The 26,241-nt window shown below is 41.9% G+C and overlaps 1 protein-coding gene across 1 annotated transcript in view; it reads right to left on the bottom strand.

The window, feature by feature from the left end:
* Positions 1 to 22,603, bottom strand: part of LOC111067008 (integrin alpha-PS2) — a 32,174-nt gene extending 9,571 nt beyond the window's left edge. The window contains 4 exon segments of the mRNA XM_022356016.2: positions 3,169 to 3,295; positions 9,822 to 9,919; positions 12,094 to 12,224; positions 22,353 to 22,603. Of these exon segments, the coding sequence (XP_022211708.2) occupies positions 3,169 to 3,295; positions 9,822 to 9,919; positions 12,094 to 12,224; positions 22,353 to 22,555 (559 nt within the window). The 5' untranslated portion in view covers positions 22,556 to 22,603.
* Between the last annotated feature and the right edge of the window lie 3,638 nt (positions 22,604 to 26,241).

The following is a 26,241-nucleotide window of genomic DNA, read 5'->3' as shown; positions in this document are numbered from 1 at the left end:
AGAGAGAGAGAGAGAGAGAGGAAGAGCGAGCAAAAACAAGAGAGAAATCAACAGGCAGATCGTGCGTTTGATCAAATTAAACGATAACAATTTGTCTCCGAAGTGTTTCAATTTGAGCGCTCGGAGCCACTGCCAGGGGGATGGTGGGCCCCGGAGGGGTCGACGGCAGCAGGCAGCAACATGTCGCTGACGTCGCGGCAGCAGCAGCAGCAGCAGCAGCAATCGCATAAGTCAACTTTTTTCGTAAGGCACTCACTCTCGCACACGTGTGTATGTGTGTACCTATGCGTACCTGGACATACCCAAGGCATTGTCTGCCGTGTGTGTGTGTGTGTGTGCGTGCAGTTGTAGTAATTCCCATAATAAAATCGCCCCGTCTTGAATTACAATTAGTTTTTAGCAAGGGCACGAAGAGCGATTCCCGACTCCACTCAGCTCCAGCTCCAGCACCACAACTCAGGCTTGGACAGTCCAACGGTTCGTGTGTGTGTGTGTGCGTGTGCGTGTGTCTTTTGGTATACCCTTCAAGAGAGTATTCCTAGTTAGGCTAGATGTTGGTGACGCTTCCGATATTCATAATGAAAACTTTCTTGAGCCTCAACGACAAGGCGTGTCATATGTAGGAATTTACAAATGTATGTACATATGTATGTATGTATCTGATGTAGCCATCAAACATATGGCTCTATAAGCAAATTCCTGAAAATCCAAAACGAATCATAATTAAATCTGCAATTGAAAGGCAAATGGGATATTCCACTCGCATGATTCGATTGCAGAACTCTTAGCTACTATTAGTCTTCATAGCATAGCATTTTGAGTAGTTCTTTACGATCTCTATCGTACGCCTGCCGAACTTCAGAGTATATGCACTTCGGCGCAATGATTTAAGTGTTCATGGATTCATGATTTTATTCCGCTTTTGTTGTTTGATTTACCCTTTTCGTTGCTGCTGTTGTTGTTGTTCGTTTTTTGTTGTTTGTGTTTCGTTTAACTATTTAGTTTGGCATTTTGTGCGTTAAGTTGGTATTTATTGCTTTCAGTGATGTCGGAATGTGCTGAAGCAACTGTCAAGATGGGTCGATGCTGCCACTGCTGCTAATCATTTCACAACTGCAACATCCAGCGGCAGCATTAATAACCCCGCCACAGCAACATCGAATGCGGATGATGACGATGACGATGAACAAGACCAATGGGAATATGGTCAGCGGCCGGCCTGGTCCCAATGTGTTTAGAATCGTTAAATTGCCCTTGGACTGACCATATTGGCTGCGGGGATTGAGAAATCTCATCATTGTGGAGGTAGGAGAGAAGGTCTATTCGACTGGGAGTTCCGTCAGTGAGATCAGAGGATGGCACGAAACATGAAATGGAAAACTTAAAACTGAGTGCCATAAAACACTCGATGAACATAGCAAACATTTTGGCCAGGCTTATTGAAAAATTTAGAAATAATTTTATAGGTAAAAAAATAATTTAAAAAAAAATATGCAGGCCTCAAAAGGCGTATATACAGCCTTAGATACTGTTCTCCATTAATTTATTTAAGACATAACAAAACCTAAAACAAATCTGCCCCATGATGAGCTAGTTCCAGCAGCCCAATGACCATATGCCAGCAGCTATATAACAATACTCATACGTATCTACAAGATGCTTACGCTCCACCTCCGCCTCCATATACACAGATCCAAAATACATACATATACGTAGTGTATACTTATGTGTATATGGTAGCATCTATGCTTTGCATCTGGTAAGCGATGCTAAAAATACTCACACCTAGGCAGGCAGAACTTTGTGAAGGAGGAGGAGGCGGCGGCGGCGTTGAATGCCACATGTGTTGTATAGGTACATACATACATACATACCAGATATGTAGGTATAGTTATAGGTATCGTATATAGTCCGTATAATGCGATGACTAAGCAAACAAATTTGGCAGGCTGTCCCAAAAGCAAAAAACAAAAAAAAACAAAATTGGGAGGGCAAAGAAAGCGAAAGAAAAACGACTTCTCTGTGGATGCATTCTACCCGATGGGGGAGAAAACAACAACAGCAACAACAACAAAACAACTTTGAACATCAAATTAAATATTTTTAGATATACAAAAACATCGAAAACTACAGCGAATAGATATGTATGTATGTTTTTCTGTGTCTTCCTTTGATACGGGGGAGTAGCCGTGTATTTGTTGGCTGTCACGACCCATAAATCTATCACTGGATCTGTCTGTACTCCGCAACTGTCGGCGGTTGGGTGGGGGGTCATCAGGTGGGTGTAGGTTTTGAGTTGTGGCGGTTTATGGTTTCATTTGTTCTTCAAATGAACCAAATTAGTGAGTTAAGATATATTTTATGTTTGCGCTTTCCTCTGTATTATGAGATTGGGGAATATTTCTCTATTGGTCGAATATACTTCACTGTATATTATATTCACTGTTCATTAGATGAACTTTTATTTAATTTCCTTTTCGATTTTTAAATTTTATAAGAACACCTGGCTTTATTGGGCCAATCTCTGTTGATGTTTTTTCTAGACAAATTCGAGATATGGTAATAAAAATCATGTGTACAGGCATGTATAGCAATATCTTCTGCTGGATAAATAGTTGTAGTGAATATTTCTAAATGTCTATATTCGATTCCTTCGCTTGGGATCCGTCTTAAATATCATGATGAGAATTGCTTGCTTTGAAATTTCTTTGGTTTAATTCTCTTAAGAAATTGAGCATAACTATTCAGGTGGGTAAGCTTTCCAACATACATATTTTCTAGCCGTTGCTTTTCCCCCTTAAAACATTTTTTACTTGAGCTTTAAACTTCTATCCAGGAAAATGTTCGCCCAAATGCCAAAAATATTTCCAAAAAATATTTCCAAGCTTTAATGATACAATTTCGTTTTACTTTCGCTGAGGCAAACACTCAGTTACCGTTATTCGATACTCTGGGATTACCAAAAAAAATAATCCAAGACAAGACCACGAACTGACAGTTTGAATTTCGCTCTTCAGGGGATTCCCTACCCACTCAAATTACAGTCACACTCAAAGGAACGAACAGGGGGAGGACGAGAACGGGAACGATGAACAGCAGAAATCACACCGCAACGCAGGTTCAGCTCAAATTATGTCTGGGTTAATCTGCACAGCTTTTACTACTCACTTGTCCGACAGGGGGATAGCTCGTGGAACTGCTCGAAGTTATGGGAGGTGAAGCAGGTGCCCACTGGGTCATAGCGCATCGCCCTCGATGGCGTCATCGTGTGGAACACATATCGCGGTGCACAGGCCTGCAAAAATACAGAGAGAGAGAGAGAGACATATAGAGTGAGTGAGTGAGGAGGAGATATGTATGCTAAAAGAAAGAGACGGCTGATAAAGGCATTTTGGAGGCATGGAAATTATTTTGTGAAGATGTGAAACAATGGCAGGCAGGCCAACAGCATGGAGCGGACGGCCTTCCTAAAATGGCCAAAGCGAATTAACAGACCGACCCCTCCCCCCGTAACCCCCTACTCCAGCACAGTGTCCCCAAAGTATTGGAAAAAGTTCTTAAAAGATAAGCTAGCTGGCTAAGCTTGAAACAACTTATATTCAAGCGTTTATTCAATTAGCATTCGATTCTAGAATCGAAAATCTAGTATCTAGAAAATATTGTGATAGCTAATGAAACCATCAGAGTTTTTTCATTGATAATTATTATGCGAGAAATATCATCGTTTTTAATTAATTTTTAAATTAAATTGATTTATTGATTTAAGAAATTAGATTTAAAATATATATTTATAGGTAGGTTTAATTTATCTGCGTAGTATTCCCAAGTACATGTCATCTGTGATCTGCTTCAGTGTCCCTTAATCCATTTGTGCCTCACATGCAGCTCTTGGACACTGTGCCCGCGTCTGGTGCAGGGGCAGGGGACAGGGGACAGGGGGGCTGTGGCTGTGGCTGTGGCTGGGAGTAAACATCATCGCATTGAATCGCATTGCATCGCTTCGCATCTCTGCAGTTCTGTGTGTTTATATAGTTTTATAATGTATAAATGGCTGGCAGTTGGACATAAAACACGCACGGGGATCTCTCTGCTGCTGCTGCTGCTGCTGCTGCTGTCCCAGCCTCGATTCCAAGCATCTCTGGTCCCCAGTACCCAGGCCAAATATGGTCAGCAGTTGGGAGTTTGGCATGAGGCAGCCAGCCGTTGCAGTGGCAGAGGGAAAAGCCTGCCTGCCTGCCTGCCTGCCTGCAGAAGGCACCAAGGCACCAGGCATCAGACATCAACATCAGCGTCAAGATCTTAGGCCTGGCCATTGTCTCCGCACTGCAATTACTTTTACAAATTTATACATATTGTGCCATTTATGGCAACCAGTGGCTCTCTGTCTCCATCTTCCATGCCCGCCCATACCACAACCCCCTAGCCCCCATTCCCCCATTCCCATCTTGCTGCTACGATACCGACTCCCATTCCAACTCCCATTCCATTGCAACTCCATCTGACTCCCTCCGACTGCGACTGCGACTGCGATTGAGACTCTGACATAAACTCAAAATGACGCGCTATCGCCAAAAATGAATGCTGATCGGATCGGTGGAAAGGCAGCGGGGGCAGAAGGGGGCTGGGCTTGGCTTGGCTTGGCTTGGCTTGGCTTGGCTTGGCTTGGCTTGGCTCTGCCAAGCCATTCAAATGCCCCCATTGAATCACAAATCTATGGGCCCCGGCCCCATATTATGCAAGCGTTCGCCAACAGCAAAAATAAACAAAAATCACAGCGCTTCAACATCCTGACTGGCTGGCTGGCTGGCTGGCTGGCTGGCTGGGCTGCCTATGAAAAGGAAAAATAAAAATAATAATAAAAACACAAGCCAAGCCAAGGCAACAAAAAATGCTAAACACTGGACAAAAATCAGACAATCGACTTGCCGCTGGGCCCATACATATTCTGGTGGCTGGGGACTGGAGGCTGGTGGTGGTGGTGCTGCTGGAAAACATTGAACAATTCAATTGAAATTCTTAACAATTGCCCCAAGGCACAGCAGTTGGACCATTGTCCATGCCATGATCAATAAGTTAATAGCAATTTCCTATTAAAAACTTTATTATCAGTCGGGCAAAGAGAGGAGAAGGCTCTGTCTCTGGTTGTGGTCCTGCTCTGGTCTGCTCCCAGTTCTAGTTGCAGTTCCCGGTAAAAAAAAAAAAACACATAAAAAACATAGTTAGATATGCAAATGAAGCACAGCAAGGAGGAACGTGAACAGGTCTACTCAAAATGCAGTCAAAAGTGGTTCCCTTTTGCGCCTTTTTGCGCTGGCAATGAAATCAAAAATTATGCCACTGAATGTGAGGCAGAAAATGTTTTGGCCTTTTGGCGCATTTTACAGTGCAGTGAAAAATGCAAATAGTCGCAGCATGAAATGCATATCAGGCAGGCCAAAATGTAGCCTTAATTTCTCTGTAACTCTGTATTTAACACACAAATTCTTGCCATATTTGGAGCTGCTTTTAGTGCTTGAATAACATCAACTGCAAAAGATCAATCCCTGCCTTTTGAATGGTGACCTCTTGTCAACTGTTTTGCATTCTTTATGGCCAAATTGTTTTGTCGTGTTCTCCGGTTTATTTCCTTTTTTTACACCCCCCACCATCCCCCAAACATATTTTGAATGATTTCTTGTTGTTGTTTAGTTTGGGTTTTGGGTTTTGGATTTGCTTTTGCTTTTGGCTTTCTTTCTTTTTTTTTTTTTGCAGCTTTTAGTCGGAAGTTTTGAGCGGTCTCTGGGTCTGGGTCTGGGTCTGTATTTGGGCTTTTGTTTGCTTTGTTTTTTTTGTTGTTTTGTTTTTTGTGTTGTTTTGTTTTTGTGGTTTATTGCCCATGTTTGGAGCAGAGTGCATACCAAAACGCCAGCGATAAATTTTTGAGACATTAAACTGCACTTTTGCAGACGCCGTCGATTCGCTGTTGTACGAGTAGTTTCTGGTTGGGGGGGCCGGGGCCGGGGCCGGGGCTGGTGCTGGGGGAGTCAGAGTCAAAAGTCAACACGTTTGACATGGTCGACATGCAGACGTTACCAATGCGAATGCCAAAAGAATATCGAGCCAGCCAGCCCCATACCATTCCCAGATGCAGATGCCCCAGACCCCAGATGCTAGGCCCAGCTCCGGCTGCAGCTCCTGCTCCTCCCTATCTCCCTATCTCCCTCTCTCTCTCTCTCTCTCTCTCTGTCTCGCTCTCTGTCCCTGTGTGTGTGCCCCGACCATATTTGAGTTCAATAGCGCTGGCAATTTCACAGATCGTGTCGATGATCATGTCGCAATCGCAACGGGCAGACCAAACAACAACAGCAGCAGCAGCAGAAAAGCATCCGAAAAGAAAATAAAAACGTTGCGAAACGAGACCGACCGCACGACATGCGGCACAAGCAGACCGACCCCCAGGCGCAGACGCAGCGACGCAGACCACCACAGATCCCAGGCATATTGGGGCAGCACTTTTCAGTGAGTTCAAAATGATGTCACCTTGGGTCTGCCTGCGTTGATTGCCGATCATGGCCAAATTGTAGGCGGTCATCGCCAACGCCCACGCCACACGCCACACAGCCACACAGCCACACAGCCACATCGATGCCCCACTGTTGACGCTGTTAATGGAGGCACACAAGTCTCGTAACCTCGCCTAAACAAACTCCGGGGTGATCTCATGGCATCTCATACGCGGCATAAATTATCCTTAGCCCTGCATTACTGCAACTGAGCTTAGCACCAATACTTGCTGACCATGGCCAAAGATATTTGGGTATTTATTGTAGCTGCACAGCCGCAAGAGCTTGTTGCTTTGGCTACACACATTAGTAGGATAAATCGTAGGCTACAATTAAGTAACAAATAAATGAAATAAATACTATTTCAGCGTCATTTTTATTCGCACTTTTAGTAGTTCTTCTCACACTAATGTATTCATGTGTGCTCCTCTGTGTTTGCTTAAACCTAAGCCAATTTGGTTATTTTTTTTGTTGCACAAAGACGAGTCTGTCTTTGATTAAATATGTCCGATTACGAGTACAAGTACGAGCAGTATACATAGTCTATTTGATGACACTGACACTTTTTTCGGCTGCAATGCGATCAACTTGACAGCAAACCAACAGTCCAAGCAGCCAGCACTTTAAATGATTTATATGAAGATCATTAAATGAAAAATCGATCGTGTATTAAATCATTTCAAAACATTCTAATTGCACACACAATTTTAATCTGAATAGGATGAGACGTAACAAACTGCACTCCGTACAGAAATCAAGTGGCAGTATAAATTTAATTAAATTTAATTATTAATTTGTCTTTTGCTAATTTAAATACTCAAAAAAGGGCCAGAATATTCTGCTGTTATATTACTTGTATATGTATATGTCTTTTCTGTTTAATCAACATAATAAATATTAATATATTAATATTAAAAAAATATAAAAAAAAATATTCATAATGCTATTATCGATTGTTCAATTGAATGTTGTTGGCATTATACTGGTTAGTTTATCGTATCTTTAAAATGTGGGCACCAAGAACGTTACATTGGTTGGTGTTACGCTTGGCATGCTACAATCAAAATATGAGTATTCACGATTGAATTTGTTGCGCCTATTTAGAGCCAGACAAAAAACAATATTAAAAATTTGCAAAATCATGACACGAAAATGTTCTTGTGTTAATTGCAGTTGAGTCCTGTGATGGATTTTTCATTTATCGTTGAACTATATAAAACGCGATTGTAAAAGAAAATGTTGGTAACAAAATTCCAAAAAATATTTAAAAAGGATGCACAAAAGGCAGCCAACGTATTTAATATTTTTAAAATATTAAAATTAAAATATTAAGTAAATATTTTTGGTTTATCTGTAGAGCACAGCGTCATGGCAGTCCGACAAGTCTCCAGATCACATTGAACATTTGTGCCTCGCCGCTCCAACAGCCAGTCGGTAATCCAGCAACATTTCGCACGGCTGCCTGAGGTAATGCGAGATGATGATGTAGTCCTGTGGCGGCCCCCACATTTTGGGTTCGCACTTGGCCCCAAACTAAATCAATCGATGACCTGGACTCCTGGTTAATGGGCATTTGAAGGCCAGTCCGTGGCCAGGCTGAAGCGCGTGGCGGAAGTGACCTGGACACGGTCCAATGGTGCTGCCAGAGCCAGAGCCACACAAAAGTACACACTTACACGCTCGGGGCACTGTGGCACTGTGGCACTCTGTGGCCATCAATGTTAACGGTTCTTGGTGCGCCAGGGCCAAAATCAAATGGGCCAAATCAAAGTTAATTGAGAACTAAAGTGAAAATCAAATGTTTATTGGGGGGTGGGGAGGGGAGGGGAGGGGTTCTCTCCCTCAGGTGGGTGGGCAGACAACAAAGCCCAAGTCAACGCCAACGCAATTAACAAAAGTTGCGAGACATGGCCACACCTTAAAGAGCTCCCCCCCCAAAGTACCCAAGGCACCCTGGCAGGCAGCTAAGCTGCCTACTATCTGTCCATTGGTATCTCTCCAGTGGCTTGGCTGTTGGTTTTCTTTTGTGGTTTACTTGACGCAATCCAACCAAGTGGGGGCAGGGAACCACACAGATGACAAAAGACATAGCGAAGTACACCGACACAGACACCGAAATCGAAATCGAAACGCATTGAGAACTTCGCTGCCAACGACCAAACACCCACTGACATCTAACGGCAAAATGCATAATAACATCCGAACCGAACTGAACCGAAGCGATCCGAACTGAACCGATCCAAAACAACAAACAAACAAAAACCCATAAAAAATGTAATTTTATTCTTGGATTTTCTCAGAGTCTCTGAGCGCAGTGGCTACGGAAGAGGTGTCGCTGTCGCTGTTGCTGTCGCTGTTGGTGTCTGTTACCACCAACGATAAGGTGGGCGGCCCCTTCCGGACTGGGTTGCACTCTCGATGCGATTTGACATTTTAACGGCGGGTTCTGTCCCAGATGATGCCATCATTCAATGCACATTAAAATCGGACGGACAACATTACATTAGTGGGTGGCTGGTGGTTGGGGGTCTCTGTAAGTCAGTTAGTAGGTCACTTGTGGTCTGTGGAAAATGAAAGTACAACGAGTATGGGTATGGCTATGCCAGGGTATGCATTTGGCAGTTTTCCCATTTGATTGGCACATTAAGCGCTGACATTAGCTGCATTTTAGTATGCAATGAGGGCCAGAAAGAAAGGGTAAATCACCCCAAAGTAGGGAAATGCTGATGGATAAAAGAAATCACACTCATAGAACGCTTTTAGAGCTAACTTTCCAAAGAATAAACTTTATTTTTATGGCTAATACCAACCGATTCGGATTTGTAAATATGTTTCAAATGTTTCGAATATAATTTTGAAACTTTTTTGAAACGTTCAACGCTGCCTCGAATGTGAGTTGATAAATCTCTTGGTAATTTTAATTTCCTGGTAAAATACCAAATGATTTTTCTGTGACTTTTTTTTGTTCCCCCTAATCTCTAATTCCACAGAACAAGAACTCGAAGAGTTTATCTTTCCCCGAAAAATAGTGACCAAAAATGGCAAAATTATCTACGAGAACAAAGCTCATTAAAAACTAAGTATGATTCGCTTAATTTTAAAACTTTTTTCGCTTAAAAGATTATCAAATATAATTGAATAAAAGTACGCTGCTAAAAAATCTTATAGAAAATTATTTAGTCTATAAATTGTAATCGAAGAGCTCTTAAAGCAGCATTCAACGGACATTTTATTGCTGTGCTAATACTTATGTGCAGCACTGTATATATAAAGACTTACCACAACCAAATCGTTGTCGCGTCCTGTGGCCACAGTGGCGCCCAGCCATTGGTAGGACTTCCTGTCTACGGTTTCGCCCTCTGTATTCCGATTGTTACCTGTTTTTATTTTTATTTATTTTTATTGTTTTTTTTTTTTTGCGAGGGAGAAAAACATACCAAAGAAATTAGTATCATTAACAGAACATTTAAAATGCCATCTTGGATTTGGCGGAAATCAAGAGTAGAAGGGGCGCAGCAAAAAAGAACTTTAAACATAATAAAACATATTTAAAGAAAAAAGAAAGAAAGATTGTGAAGAAATAAGAGTGGCACACACACTAAAATAAATCCGACAAATTGTGGACGGAAATGGACAATTTACTGAAATTAATATGTATGCTTGGGGCAGCCAGCCCCAAGAGTGTATAGGGCGGTGCTCTAAGCCGAATAAAAAAATATTAAAAAAAAAAGAAGCAAACTAATTAAGCTACTGCTCTCTGGGAAAGACACAGAGTGACAGAGAGACAGACAGACAACACAGAGTAGAGAACACTTGAGTACGCTGATGGTCACTTCCTTTTGTCAGTGATTTATGACACAATTTGCGGGTGGACTAAGGTGAGGTGCTGCAAAGCGGGCTGGGGAATATTTGTAGTTTTTGGGTGTGCAGGACTGTACATATTTGATGGGCCTAATGAGGGATGAATGGCGAATCCATCATTCTTGAATTCAAGGGTGAATCGCCGCCTCATTAAGGGGCAATGATGGATGGCAGTGGGCAGAGGGAATGAATGCGGGATTTAGTGGGCAGTTGAGTTGAATGTGATCACTGAATGATCCAAGTGGCTGATCGATGAATCAAGCAAAATATAATCACGAATGAATCACAGCACAAAACAGGAGGCGAGGTGTCTCATAGATGCAAAAGATATATAAGTATTTATATTTTTTTTTTTATGATTAAATTTAAGCAAAAATCTTAATATCAAATAAATGAAAGCAAAAAGTTTTGCCCTGAGGGATAAAAATGTTGGATTATGGAATCTCAGTAAAAAATATGATTGAACTTGTATATTTGAAGCAAATGAATTGGAAATGACGCGAAGCCGAAACGGAAATAAGTTTCCTTTGCGTAAAGTTTCCGGTTTTTTCATCTTTTGATAATATTTACTTAAAATTGATGTGGGTGTGTGAGTGTGTTTGGTGGGGTGGTGTGGTGGTGTGGTGGTGTGGTGGGGATGAGGCAGAAATGACTAAATAATTTGAATGATAAACGTAGTCCAAGAAGTGCCGAATGAATCACATCCACTTAAGTGTGCATAATGAATCAGAGTGCAAAACACACACACATAGAGGCACGATACGGTAGGGTACGGTACGGTACGCGTTAGGTGGCTGCCACACAGCGATGAATGAGACAACGAACCTGCTAGCTGGATGAAGCACCTGTTTACGCCTGCGGCACAGCAAAAGAGAAACACTTTCATTTTAGCACAACAACAACAAAAACATTTCAAGTCAAATGGGAAGAGTACCAGAGAGGCCAGTAATTTATGTCAAGCCCCCATATAAGCAAGAGAAAAAAAACCGATATATATATATATATATATATATATTTGCATACCCATCCCCAAAACCCATTAGCGAGTCTGCCAGCCCCTGCATGGGGCACGTGTCAATAAATTTTCAGAGGTGTTTTTCTTTCTGATTCTGCTGCAAAATCAAATTGCATATTTATGGCGACGGTGGAGACGGGCCCCAGCAACTGGGCGAATTTAATGGAATAAATATGCAAAAAATATGCGTTTGCCACAAGGAAGTTCCTGCGTGTTTATCATTTCCGTTTTATGCGGAGGATGTGCTGGATGTGGATGCCTCTTGCAGGCTTTCAAACAAATGGCATTTGTCTAAAAATATACGCGAGTATTATTTGCAATTTTCGTATTTTTTTTTTTTGTGTTCGTATCTGTTCGTATGAGTATTTTTACCCCTCTCCACGGAGCGCATTCTTCGCATTTTGCATACTAAAAAGTTGCGCCTGCGTATGGGCCATAAATAAACTAATTGCACTCTGGAGCTGCCTCCACACACCTCTCCACACTCTCCACACTCTCCACACACTCCTCTCTACTGTGTCGCTGGCGCCACTTTGATGGAGCTGCAATAGTGTTGGAGGGGGGGAGGGTGGTGCCTGGCGCCTATGGTTTGATGGCGAAACACTCTTACAAAAGTACCCAGATTTAAGCCCATTTTATTTGCCATTCCTTTTTGTGGAGTGTCGTTGAAATTACCTTTGGAATCGAAGGGCACCAATTTGCAGTCATCGTCTTTCATGCTGCACTTGAAGACGCCGCCGGCCTCCACAACGCCGGGCTGAAACCGGGACGTATCATATTTGGGGGCACCCACAATCAGGCTGACACTGCAAAGGAACAAAACACAAAACAGCAGGGGGGGCAGGATTAGCAAATTGAAACTGAAAATAATGTGGGTAAAAGTAAGGCTTCGAAATAATATATTCGATTAATTATATTTTTAATATGCTAATTTCCATTTAACTATTTTTTGTTCCAAGAAATTTAAGGAAATTTTTTATCCCTGCTTAGCATTAAAAGTAAGTACATATATATAGATAATTTTAATATATAATTCTAATTTTATCTGCATCTACATAAATCTATCTCTATCTCTGCAGCTTTCTCCATATTTTTGTTCACAAACAAAACCCATAAATAAGATTTCTGAAATTCCCCAAACAACGTAAATTTCCAATTCGGTAGCGGGGGGAGTAGGGGGAGTATCGTTTTTCCAAATTGGATTTATTGAGTTGTTGCTGGACACATTCTGCATTTTTGTGCATTGTTTTTGGCCAACCCTCCGCATCCACCATCAGTTGAGCTGAGTCCAGGTCTCGGCTTAAACTCCCCTCTAATTCTGCAGGCAGGCAGGCAGGCAGGCAGGGAAGCGGGGGACAGCCACCAGAGCCAGTAGTAGTTCATCATGGCACGCACATTGACAGCTGTCATTAGCATTCATTGAATGCGGAAGTGCGGCGGCGCGAACAGAAAGGGTGCCTGGGCATCGGCTGTGGCTGTGGCTGCGGCTGCGGCAGCGGCTGCTGCCACTGGAGGGGTGCAGCAAATGGGCCTTCATTAAAATTGAAAATAATAAAACGGAAAGTAAAATACATATACATACATATAGATGCCAATGTACAAGGCGGGCCGCCGCCAAACGGTCCAAATCAAACACTTGAGAGTTGATTAAAAACCCGGGGCGGCCCTTGCCTTGCCTTGCCCCGTGCCTCTACTGCTCTCCGGCCCACATGCAACAATTTGACGCTTGACTAAAGCAAAAATCGCACAGATGCGTGGCAAACCCATGGTGAGGGAGGGACGATATCCGACCCGACCCGAACCGAACCGACCCACAGACATGCAGAAGAAGATCGCCAGCAACAGAGAAGTTCCTCTAAATGGGGTGAGTGAGTGAGTGAGTGGGTGAGTGAGTGGGTGAGTGAGTGAGTAAGTGAAACCATGAAGCGGGGCCCTTGGATCTGGATCGTGAATCCTGACTCTCATGGCATTTGGTATTTATTAAAATACAATTTGTGGGCAAACTTTTGCGGCGCCAAAAAGCGGCTTCAAAGGCAGCTTGAGGAGGAGCGGAATGGACAGACGAGAAGTTCTACTTAAAAAAGCTTTGCTCTCCCTCGCTCTCTCTCAAGCTGTATCTCTGTGTGTCCAAGTGTGTCTGTGTGTGTGTGTGTATCTAGTGTCTGTGTGTGCCCGCTGACATCATTGGCATTCATCGAAGAGCTTGACAGGGCCCGATTCGATCATAGTCTCTCGTTGAATATAATTAATATTAATTTACGAACATACAGTCAAATGCTGAGCTGACATCAAGCTCAAACAGGTTCCTCCCACTCCTCCTGCTCCTCTGCTGCTACCTCTCACTGTAGACAAACCAAAATGTAGCCAAGCCAGGCCCGGGCAGGGCAGGGCAGAGCAGGGCGCCCCTTTAGAACGCATTTGCATTTCGTTGAATGAATGAATAACCAAAATACCAATCAAAAGAAATTACTCCTCACACAGCAGATGAATAATCGAAATTTATTTGACTCATGGCGCTTAAAAATACATCCCATACACATGCATATCCCATATATGTGTAGATATCTTAACCGATTCCCAGTATTTTGAAAAGAAAAGAAATTGATAAACAATGACTAAAGTCTGTGGATATTTATAAGTTTACTATGAATACCATTCAGAGATAGTTGTACGGATAACGCACATAACACTACACTCGGAGAAAACTACACTCGCAGAAAAATGGCAAACATTCAGATATCCAAAAAGAGGAATTAAATTAAATTTACATTAATTAAAGCCTGTACAAAAAATGTATTCAAAAATGTTTTTAATACGACACATATTTAATCTATACAGTAACACACTAAGTATCGGTATTTCGAATTTTGAATCAATCTTTGACTACAGGAATTCACCTCAACACCCAGCCACTGATCGGTTTAAGCGCACTCAACGAATTTTGATTATTACAGCATTGGCTTGCGATTAAACCTTCAACCGACCCGCACCCAATCCATCCCCCTGCATTGCCAAGCGAATTTAGATCAGAGCGCTGCCCGTTGGCTTGCGTAATTTTTTGTTGTATTTTAAATTAAAGAGCACGCGCCAGCAGCAGCCTCCCAGCGCGGGGAATGTGTTCATTTGTTTGTTCTGTCATCATCCATTTGTCTGTTGTTGCTTGTGCAGTGAACCAGAGAGAGACAGAGAGAGAGAGCGAGAAGAGACAATGAGAAGCCACACACAATGCCAGCTCTAAAATAATCAAAATCAATGCAATTCAATTGAAAGTGGGTGAATGGAATGGAAGCGTGAATACACACAAATATAACATCAGACCAGGCGCCTGCCCAGCCAAACAACGAAATCAAACAATTTCTCAATTTCTCAATTTCTCAATTGCTTGGATTGTTCGTTCAGATCGTTCGGATCCTAACATTTTTGCGCTGCATTTCAGTTCGATTCAGCCTCAAAATGTCTCAATTAGGAGACCGAACACCGACAGACCGACAAAACTAAACAAAAAAAAAAAACCAAAAAATGGAAACCAATTTTCCGCACACATGTCTCAACAAATCGAATGGAATGCCTGCCAGGAAAGGAGAACCAAATTAAATGGAAAAGGAGCGGCCAGAGACAACACAGAAGAGAGGAGAAAAATAAAAGAAGAAGAAGAACCTTTTGTTAGATCGCGCCTTGAATGCTAAAATGGAACGAACATTCGAACGTTCTTCATCCCCCCTGACTTTGGGTCTTCTCCGTCCCCGGGGTCTGGTCTGGCTTGGTCGGGTCGGGTCTGTCGTCTTGGGTTACTTCTTCTTCGATGGTCGTCGCGTGCAGCAGCCGCAATAAAAATAATGTTTTAAAAATAAATTTCGAAAATTGTTCTGTGCACCTCTCACATCTCTCCCCCTCTCCCTCTCCCTCTCCCTCTCTATGTGTACAAGCAATACCTAGCCTACGACTTCCGACTTTGCCTCAATGACAACACCACATGCCCGACATTCGTTTCGTTGCTCGCAGGATATGGCAGGCACGAGTGGGACAGCAACAGCTGAACAGACAGACAGACAGACATCGGACTAGTCGCATTCCCCCTGCCCCCTGCCCCCTGCCCACTGCACCCTTCACCATTCCCAAATCGCAATTCAAGTCCCAGTCTCAAGTCCCCCGACATCATGATGTGGGTGCTCGTTCTCTGCTCTCGTGTGAAGCTGCGCATGCTTCCTGCCTGCCGTCCGTTCTCCCGAATGAATGAATGAATGAATGACACGAGCACAGACACAGTGAGCGAGGAATGTATGCGCACCACCACAGACAGCTGGTCACCAGCTCCTGGGACAGGCAATTTGTTAGGCTTCAGGCTTTGTGACCTTGTGATCCCAGCGATCCAACAAGCGAGCTTCAACGAGCTCCAGTTTCATTCTAGTGGCTGTTCGGTTCAGCATTTTAAGAAACTTCAAAATGGTTTGGATTTTGGATTTTATTTTGTTGCATATTAATTGGAAGAAACGTTGGCGAAATTGATGGAACTTAAATATACAAAATATTAAATATAAAATATATTTAAATGAATAGATACAAAAATTGAATTTAAATATAAAAAATATTCATTTTATATTGTTGGTCGGTTAAAATGGATATTTAAATGAATAGATACAAATATTGTTTAATATAAAAATTCATTTTATATTGTTGGGGGTTTGCAGATATTTAAATGAAAGAATAGAAATAGAATACAAAAATATTGAATTTAAATATAAGAAATATTCATTTTAAATATGTAAAATATTTAAATGAAATAGAATAAATATACTTGAAATTTCACTGATTTTTTTCTCTGGGTGAGAATCTGTGAGAACCCTTCAATTACTTTTACGCTTGCTTCATAAATATTCCGCTGTAAATTAATTTTTGGAGCTCCATTTGGAATGACTTGAGCTTAACTCTTCTGAAATCTCTTCTGAAATTCTTAAAGTTTCCTCATTCAATGCACAAACAAATAAAAGTTCGATTCCTGGTCAGCTATTCAACAATCTTTGAACTATTCTATTTAACTTTCAATGTTATATCTGAGCCTTCGACACTTCCAAGCTGATCAGGAATCGTATGCCGATGCCCCCCGCCTTCAAAACAGTGAGAAACATGAACTATGAACTGCACTTCCTGCTGACTGTATTTAGATCTGATCTTTTAACCCCAAAAACTGTCTCGCAGACTTTTAGTCAGCACTGTCGATCGCTGCCTCTCCGTGTCTACAGTGTCTCCTCTGTCTGCCCTGTCTTCCCTGTCTTCCCTGTCTCCCCTGTCCCCGTGTCTCCCCTGTCTCTGTGTCTGTTTCTGTTTCTGTTATTCTCATACTCATTCTGGGTAACCTTTTAAGTAATGCACAACGTAAATATAAAGGGGTACATTTCATTCCGTAAATCGCCAAGTCACTTTCAGAGTCAGTCCCCGCGCGTTAAAGGAACCGAAACCATGCGCCGCAACGCGACTCTGACCCTGGGTTGAGGGTGATGGTGATGGTGCGGGGTGAGTACCAGGGCTAGAGCGAGGATGAGGGTGAGGGCGTGTCGGCGCTAAACATGTGTGCGCCTCATTTCGTTTTCCTGGAGGTCTCTCTGGGAAAAACTAACCGTTCACACACGTGACAGCAGGGACAGCCTAGGCAAAAGAAAAGCCATAGACCCGGCGCTCATTTTCGATCGTTTCGATCGTTTCCCACCTCCGTTTGTTTTTGTTCATTGAGCCATTTACCCAAATGTTATGCCCCCGTAGGCCCAGCCCTGACTCTGAGCCAGAGCCAGCGACTGAGCCAGCGACTGAGCCAGCGACTGAGCCAGCGACTGAGCCTCAGTCTGAGCCCCTTTCTCATTGTATTTTCCCTCTGTTTGTGTGTGTTTTTGTGTGCTTGTGGATTTGTGTGTGGTTTTCCAACACCTTTTTTACACATTTGACACTTCCGTTTTTCGTGGAGAAGGTCTTGCTTAATTCTATCTCTAGAGCTGATCTCCGAGATCCGATCTATCCACGGAGAGTACTTCGCCAGCAGCAGCACCAGCACCAGCACCAGCACTCGAGTCTGCAATCAAGCGGCAATTAAGCCGGCTGGCAGCCGAAACCACACAGCCCGAAACCTACCAAAATGCCAGAGAGTAAGTACGGGCAACAAAAAAGGGAGGGGAAGGAGAATAAATATTTGAAATCAATTACATTTCTCATTGTCTGCTGCCGTTTTGCCATTTCATAACCACAACAAACGTAAGCGCGCTGCTGCCGACACAGACACAGACACAGCCAATCCAGCAGCGATCGACACGATCATTTTCATGCCAGCTGCAGCTGACAGTAGTTTATGCAATAGATAGATTACCCAGACCCAGACCCCAGACCCCAGACCCAGGCACTGTAACCCACTTAATGGAGTACAGAAGGAGCGACAAGATGGAGCGAGTAAAAACCTCAATGAACTCCTCAAGTGATCGGCGGCAATTGCAGCAGTCGCTGCTCTACAGGAAAAAAAGTAGCTAAAAATAATTTAAGGAAAATTTTAAGAGCTGTAAAAACAAAGGGATACGATCACTCGAGGAGTTTTGTAAGAACTTCAAAACAGTTTCTAAAATATAATAAATAATTGTGGCATAATTTGAATATAATTAGCCATTTCTAATAAATAAATTAAATAAATTAAATAAAGTAAATAAATTTAATTTTAAAATTCAAAATTCACAGGCAGCAAAAAGTGTACAAGTTTTAGGGGCTTGAAATTGCTAACCATCCAAATTATTAGCAAAATTCCGCGCAGATTTATTGTGCGAGTATTTGCACTTTCTCCTTTACATTTTCCTTTAGCTAGTCTTTTATCGACTAGCTTAGACCCAGCAATGCTTAGGCAATAGATTGTTGAACCAAATAGAACATTTAAGGATCTGATCTGAGAGCAGAGCAGCAGCCCAAAGCAGCCAGCAGCCAAGCAGCCAAGCAGCCAGCAGGCATGGAAGAACGGGGTCAGGCTAATGAGGCACACAGCATGGACACCCAATACACTTTGGGTATCTGTGTATAAGGAAACCTGCGCCTGCCCTGGCCACAACTGGACTGCGAGACAACTCTCTCGTTCTCGGATGGATGGTCTACGAGCCTAACGGACAAACGACTCTATTTGGCCAATTGGGTGAAGCTGCGTTAGTGGCTGGCTGGCTGGCGGGCTGGCGGGCTGGCTGGCAACCTTGTGCGCCGACGCAACACTTGACCGTAAATAGCACACACAAACACACACACACACACACAAATTGTTGTAAACTATGTCAAGCAGAGATATAGAGATTCAGATACAGAGATACAAGAGCATTTGTCTGCAAGATACGGATACATTTATGTGCTGTATTAATTGCTGCTGCTGCTGCTGCCTGCTGCCTGCCACTGCCACTGCGAAACGCGCGCTTCAGGGCAAACCACATATGTATTGGCCAACGGCTTTGGTCTTTTGCCTTATAAACAATAACCACAACTAGTTACTTAGCTGCCCCCACCCTCCCTCCCCCTACCACCAGCTCACCCGCCTGTTACCACTTTCCTCAATTCGTTGTTGTCTGGTCTGGTCTCGTCTCGCCTCGCCTTTTGTCTTGTGGGCATTTAACACACAATTATCTCACGAAGCTGCAGAATGGAGTCAGGTAATTTTTAAGCTTTTAAGCCGGCAATGTACCGTGGAGAGTGGCTGTTACAGAGGGGGTTACAGGGGCATACAGGCGTATAAGTGCTCGCATATATTGCCCTTCGACAGTGGGCTTCAGTCAACGAAACCAAAAGCATTTCATGCATATAAATGCTTTATGCTTGGGCATAGCAATCGAACATACTTACACCATAGATGGAACTATTTTTCGAACATATACAACATTTTCTATAGCTTGAGTTATTTATTATAGTATTTTTGTGAGTTTTAGTTCTCTCCTCTTGGCTGCAGCTGGGCCTAAATCAAGTGAGAAAACAAAACTAAATATTTTGCAGCATTACAGGGGACACCACTTGCATATTTTACTTTTACTTTAATTAATGCAAGCAAAAATCAGCTCTAAATAATTAAGATAATTTTAAAATTAATGAAATTAGTCATTTGTTTTGGAGCTTGCATTATTTACATATGATTATATTAATATTTTTTACCTGTATATTTGAGAGTGATAGAACAAACCCTTTGCCATATGTTTGAACAATATTTGAATAATGTTCCAAAAGTATATATAAAGATAATTCATCTACAAATTGCAAATTTCTAAATATCTAAAAGCTTTAAATAAAAAATCAAAGCTACTGCAAGAAGCTGCAACAAATTCCCCAAGAGAGCATTTCCAACAGAAGAGCATACAAAGTTCCAACCCACTTGGGGTCTCTAATTCTCACTCTGTTAGCGCTTTAACACTGTATCTTTGTATCTTTGCATCTGTATCTGTATCTGAACGTGTCGCATCTGTTTGGGGTACAGAGAGCCAGAGGTCTAACCAAAATGCTCTGCGATCTTCTTTTGTGTCTGTCTGGCAGTCTGTGGCTGTGGCTGTGTTTGCGTCTGTTTATTGAATTGTAAACATTTTTAACGCTGCATTTAAATAATTTTCGTTTCTTTTTAAGTGCACTTAGAGTGCAGCAGCAGCAGCAGCAGCAAGCAGCAAGCAGCAAGCAGACTAGCTTGCAGTATCTGCTGTTTGGCTTTGTATCTGTGTGTATATGGATTATAGGGAATAACGAATAAAGAAGTGCAAATGGCCCAAAGGCCATTCACACACGTAGCCACACGAGAGATGCTGTTGCTTTGATAGCCTCGGCCGCGGCCGCGGCGGCACTCTCTCTATCGATGGTGGGTATCTTTCAGGCAAGCTTCTTCCGCCTCCATGAACGTGCGAAAAAACTCTGAGAGCCACTATGAGAGTAGACTATGGGGTACTGGAACTGAGACTGAGACAGAGACGGAGACAGCGACAGCGACTAGGCGGCACACTGATTAACACGCTCCATCAAGCTGAACTTTGTGGGGTTCAGCAAAGGCTATCGATTCAGTCGAACGTTGGCTCGTTCGTTCGTTCGTATATTGGAACGCCTCACATAAATAACTAAAACTCAAACTGAAAGTCAGCAAAGCATCGGAGCCCAGCAAAAAAAGAGAGTGGCAGGAGGCGACTCCGACTCCGACTCCAACTCCGACTCCAACTCATATTTAGCCATTTGTCATGGGGTCAAGCACACCAGAGATTGCCCAATAAAGTTTAAGGTTCAACTCACAAATGTCCCATATATTCCAATCATTCAAAAGCAGTTCCGTTCATTGGAATATACAGATAGATAGATAGATAGTAGATAGATAGATACGTGCGTATATAGTGCAATGGGACACTCGTAAATTTGTCAGTTCTTCTACAACTTGATCTGCTGCTCCCTTATGCATATCTCTTTCTGATTGAAATAAATGGGCATTTAGTGTTAATGCCGCACCACAGAGGGATGCTGTAGATAGCGAACCACACAGCATAGATAGTGCGAGCGGGCTGTACTGAGAGATTAACATGTCGCGGTATTATCTCATGTGGAATGGGACTGGCAATGGGAATGGAAAGAAGCGCCAAGGGACAGTTGTATCTGTTCAATGCGTCGGGGAACTGTTCGGGTGACTAAACAGACCCAAGCATACATATACCCTCTAAAGGGAGTTTCAAATTAAATTAAATTAAATTATTTAAAGTTACAGGCCCAAATTTATGCTTCACCCTAACTGCCACTCGAACTAAATGATTTCCTAACCAGCAACTTGCAACTGAAATTTTGAGAACACTAAAAATCTTATGAAACTGCATGGCAAAAAAAAACTATTATTATATATCTTGAAAATGTTGCTATCGGCAGCGCTCTCCGCTCTCCTCTCCCCCGGCCACTGCGCCAGCCTCATTCAGTTTTCGTTGAGTGGCAGTTCTATGAACTTATGCAGTGACTTTGGATGTTGTTGGGATTGTTGCTGTTGCTGCCTGGAGACTGTGATAAAAACCGAATTTTTCTTTTCTTTTCCGCTCTTCTTTGGGCGCTTATCTCGCTCGGGCTCAGCCCCAAGAGCTGCAGATAAGCTGAGTGTCCAAAAAATAAAGATGATGAGGAAAAACCCAGAAGTGACACACAAGTGGGAAACGCACCCACGCTGCACATACATGGATAACAAGATAACAGCCAGATATTTCCCAATCTTTTGTTAAGAATTTTGCAATCTTTAGGGGCGGCAAATTAAATGTGGAAATAAGATAGGCTTGCTCTTAAATTCCATTATGATGATGGGCAATCCGAAACATTGAATATTAAACAACAATCTTATCATTAATAAGCATGAAAGTCTAGCTGGGGAATTTGCTTATTTCAACTTTAAATGGTTTCAGTTAAAATATATATTCATGTCTGATCAGAATTAATATCTAGCAAAATAGTTTCTCAACTATTTCAGTTATATAAATTAGTGCTTAAAATATTAATGACAAAAATAATTAAGATAAAATTATAAATCAATGTGGAAATGTTGAATTTGTAGAAAATCTAAAGTTGGGATATTTAATTTTCACTTTAGATAACTTTTAGAGCATTTCCTAAGACTTGTTCCTCCCATAAAAACCATGTTATCAAACAATCCACACATATGTATTTATCTGCAGAGCAAACTCTTTGAAAACGAATCCTACAGCTGCAGCATTTTCGTGCCATGTCATTTTGTGGTGTTTCAAGATCATATAAAATATTCCCGATTTAATTGGCTTTTGTTTGTTACAGTTTATGGCATGGCTGGGAATGGTTCACGCTTCATTGTCTACGGTTGTGTGGGGGGGGGGCCATGCCAGAAGGTCATCCCATCCCCATTGGGAGGCGTGGGGTAGCTGGGCCCCACCCATTGGGCCCCCCCCCCTGGTACTTGTACTTGTACTTACTTGTTCTGATTGGTGAAGTAATCGTTGCGTGCCTTGTGCAGGGCAATGCTGAAGCCGAACATGGAATTGGTCGCCTGCTGGTACCGCACATAGCTGGGCAGATCGATGTTGTAGCCCATCGAGTTGGGCATTTCGTTCACCAGGAGCAACATCAGGATCAGGGCCAGCCCCATGCCCCCCGTCAGTTGATGGCGGCCTGTCATCGTAGGTTTTTTTTCTTGGATTCACTTTCTCACGCGGCGTGGGTGGAATTTTTTCTTTTCTTTTTTTTTTTGGGGTGGCGGAGTGAGTGAGTTTTTTTTTTTTGGGGTTTTTAGTTTCGTTTGTTTCGCTTTGGTGGGTTTTGCATTAAGGATTTTGTGCTCCTTTAGGATTGCATTTTCACAGCTGTTGTGGGTGTTGGCCTGAAGAGTTGTTCAATTGGACGATTAAAACATTGCAAAAATATCACATATGGTCAGAGACCAGTCACGCACACACACGCACACACACACACACGACAAGCTTTATGTTTATTACTTATATAAACGTAACCTTGGCCGAAATGAATTCCGAGATTCCGAAAAAAAAAAAAAACTCAAAAGCCAAAAGCCAAAAACAGCGTCGAAATATTCTTCAACTCAGCAAAGAGACCGAACAGATCGTTCATTCTCTCTATCTGGCGCTCATTTCTCTCTATCGTTGCCACTCTCTGCCCCGCCTCTGGCTCTGCATCTCTATCGCTCTGTCTTTCTCTCTAGTATCTCTGCGGCGACAACTTCCAAATCGAGATATTCTGGCCTTCAGCGTCAGCGTCAGCGTCTGCTACGGTGTCAAAAGGTGTTTTCGACTGAACTAAGCGACTGCTTTAAGTCTAAAATTCTCTCATTTGGCGGCTACATTTTACTAGATTTTTAGCTATTTAAAATTTAATATAATTTTATTAATTTTTTCAGCATGTATTTAATTTGTTGCAAATAAAGTTCCATTTGTTTAACTTCATTTGTTTTGTTTTATTTTAATATATATTTTCAAAAAATATTAATTAAACATTTGGCATAATATTTATTTTTGATGAAATTTGATGAAATTTTAATTTGAATTATGTTAAATCAAAAAAAAAAAAATAACAGGGTACTAACATTGTTGATGCTTCTAATATCGCTACGTTTGGAAATCTGATTTGTTTGTCTCTAAACATTTTTGACTGGTTCTTGTTAATGTTCTTTGGCTTTTTGGCGCGTTGTCAGCACAGCATCTCTCTCTCTCTCGTTCGCTGTCTCTCTGTCCCACAGATGACGTAATGGACCGCAAAACAGGTTGCCCCAAAAAATAAAAATAAAATAAAATAAAATAAAATAGCGGCTAAGCAGACAGCCAGGCCAGGTCCAGAGAACGAGAGAGAGAGCGAGAGCGGACCCCTGGGGACCCTTTCAGCCAAATTGCATTGACAATGCGAAATGAAAAGCCGTAGGCGGCGTTGGTGTTGGCGTTGGCGTTCGACCCGTTTGCATTCAACATTAGTGCAGGTGACTTTTGACACATTTAACACAGATGCATGCACACAAACACATACACACACACACATACTATGTGCATATATTTTTGTATGGATGTGTGGGCGCCACAACTCATTGATAGGCGGCTGCCATTCATAGACACCGAAAGCAAAAACATGAAAAAACAACAACAAAAAATACTTAAACTATAATTGAAATTTTTGTTGTAGAACAGATCGCCATATGGCGCAACGATTCAACGATTCATGCCCAGGCATTGATCATGTGAGCGGCATTCATAATAAATACGGCCGTACGGACGCTCCGCGACTCTTCCAATAAAAAGCCGTTAAATTGCAGGCGGAATATGGAATGCCATTCGCTTTGCTGGAGCGTTTCCACGCACAACTTCCAAGCTTGGGAGCGAGCAGATACCATATAAAATAGTTTGGATTGCCCCCACAAATGGAGCAAAGTTTACTCAAGAATTTCATTTGTATATATTTGTTTTTGAGTTGTATCAAAGAAACTCGCTGGCTGCAAAGACTTCTCAAAATGTTGTTTGTAGGTAGAGCAGAAGATGGTGTTTTTTTTCCGTTGAAAATGGTCCATTTTTTATTGCAAATGGAAACACTAGAAATGCTATCGGCCCAAGACATTTAACGTAGAATTTGTTGCCTCTTGAAAAATGAGAGTTTCTAAATGGGTATGTATCCAATGCACAGGCTGCATTGTCTGCAGCCAAAGACCAAATTTAAACCAAGTCGCAGCCAATTAGTTATGGTAACTTGGTCTTTCAGCGACTGGAACTGCCGTACATCGCGAAACGTAAACCATCTGGGCTACCGTTAAAATATCGGGGGTGCAGGCGCAAAAATAAAAACCAACAAATTAGAGGCAAAATCAAAAACAAAAAAAAAAAAAAACACACACCAGATCATTTATCTAAAAATAAATTTGTTTCGTCGGCCTGCTGCTGCTTCTGCTGACTGTGTGCTACGCCCAGCAGAGTCTTTTGCCTATAGCTAGGTATATGTAGGTATAGGCACAGTATATATAGACATGCATATACGGGGGGATATGTGCATATATGTACAAAAATATGCTAGATCTGGCGCTGCTTTCAGTTACACTGTCCAACCAAATCAGTGCAGAAAATAGGCTACGAAATTGCTGAGCCAGCACTGGAATCACATTTATGGCATTTATCTATGACTGTGTGTGTGTAAATATGTGGGTTTGTGTGTGTGTGAGAAGGTTAAAGCTTTTCCGAGTCCATATGATTGATTTGGAATATATGTGTGCAATTTGTTTAAAAATATACATATGTACATATATAAATTTCTGTTTTGTATTTTCCACTTATTTTTGTGCACTTAAAAAAAAATATTCAATGTTGAAAATTATGTGGCCAACATTTTTTATTCACATCGCGTGTTACAGTTTGTTTTTTGTTGTTTTTTTTTTTTATATTGTTTTATTCGTTTATTTTGTTTTTGTATTTTTTACTCTTATTTTCTGCCGTTGCAATGTGCTCAGCACGCAGCCAAATTGGAACCAAGACTAGGGCGAGAGAGCAAGTGGCGCAAAGTATCTATTAGATACATCTTAATGTAGATACAAAGATACATCTGTGTGTGCTCCAACAACCAGCCAGCCAGCCAGCCAGCGCATAGGTGAACCGCAAACGAAACGCTCACGCTAGATCGCCTACTCAATGGGAGAGCGACACCGACACAAAAGAAGCAAACAGACAGTGTGAGACTGCTGCGCGACTGAGACACAATCTCAAAGCTCTCTAACAGCCAAAATGATAGCAAAGTTCGTTCGTTTTTTCATTAACTTGTGGCACTGGCACTGGGCGAGGGGGAGGGTGATTGGGAGGGGGAATAGCTTATAGAAGACCGATATAGGTGTGTGGGCATCCTACACGGTTTTGTTTGAGGTGAGTAGGCAGACAAGCGTCTTGAGCATCTAAGCATTTTTGAATGTAATTTCCGTTGGCAAAAGTCTATACAAGTTTATGTGTCATTTGGTTAATATAAATTAAGCATACATATGTGTATGCGAATATATCTAAATAAATATATAAAGATCACATAGATGGAAAGAGAGATCACGACAGATCACATCAAGATCGCCACATGGTGATCAAAATGTATGCCAATCATATCCAGTCACATTTTCTGTCAACTAATTATTGACAATTAATTATAAACAATAAAATTTGCCTTTGGCAAGTACCAAATTTCGGAATTTCGTATATCAACAATTTGGCGGCAAACTGTAGCAGATCATGAGAGCATTAAATACATTAAATACACAAACACAGAACATATTTTCGACTCTGAATAGTCTCTGTTTTATCACCGAAAAGCTCACAAAATATACATATTAAATACATGTGTTTA

This window comes from Drosophila obscura, unplaced genomic scaffold, assembly GCF_018151105.1.
Source record: "Drosophila obscura isolate BZ-5 IFL unplaced genomic scaffold, ASM1815110v1 contig_73, whole genome shotgun sequence".
Taxonomy (NCBI): Eukaryota; Metazoa; Arthropoda; class Insecta; order Diptera; family Drosophilidae; genus Drosophila; species Drosophila obscura.
Note: the sequence above shows the minus strand (reverse complement) of the source record. Positions and strands in the feature narration are given on the sequence as shown.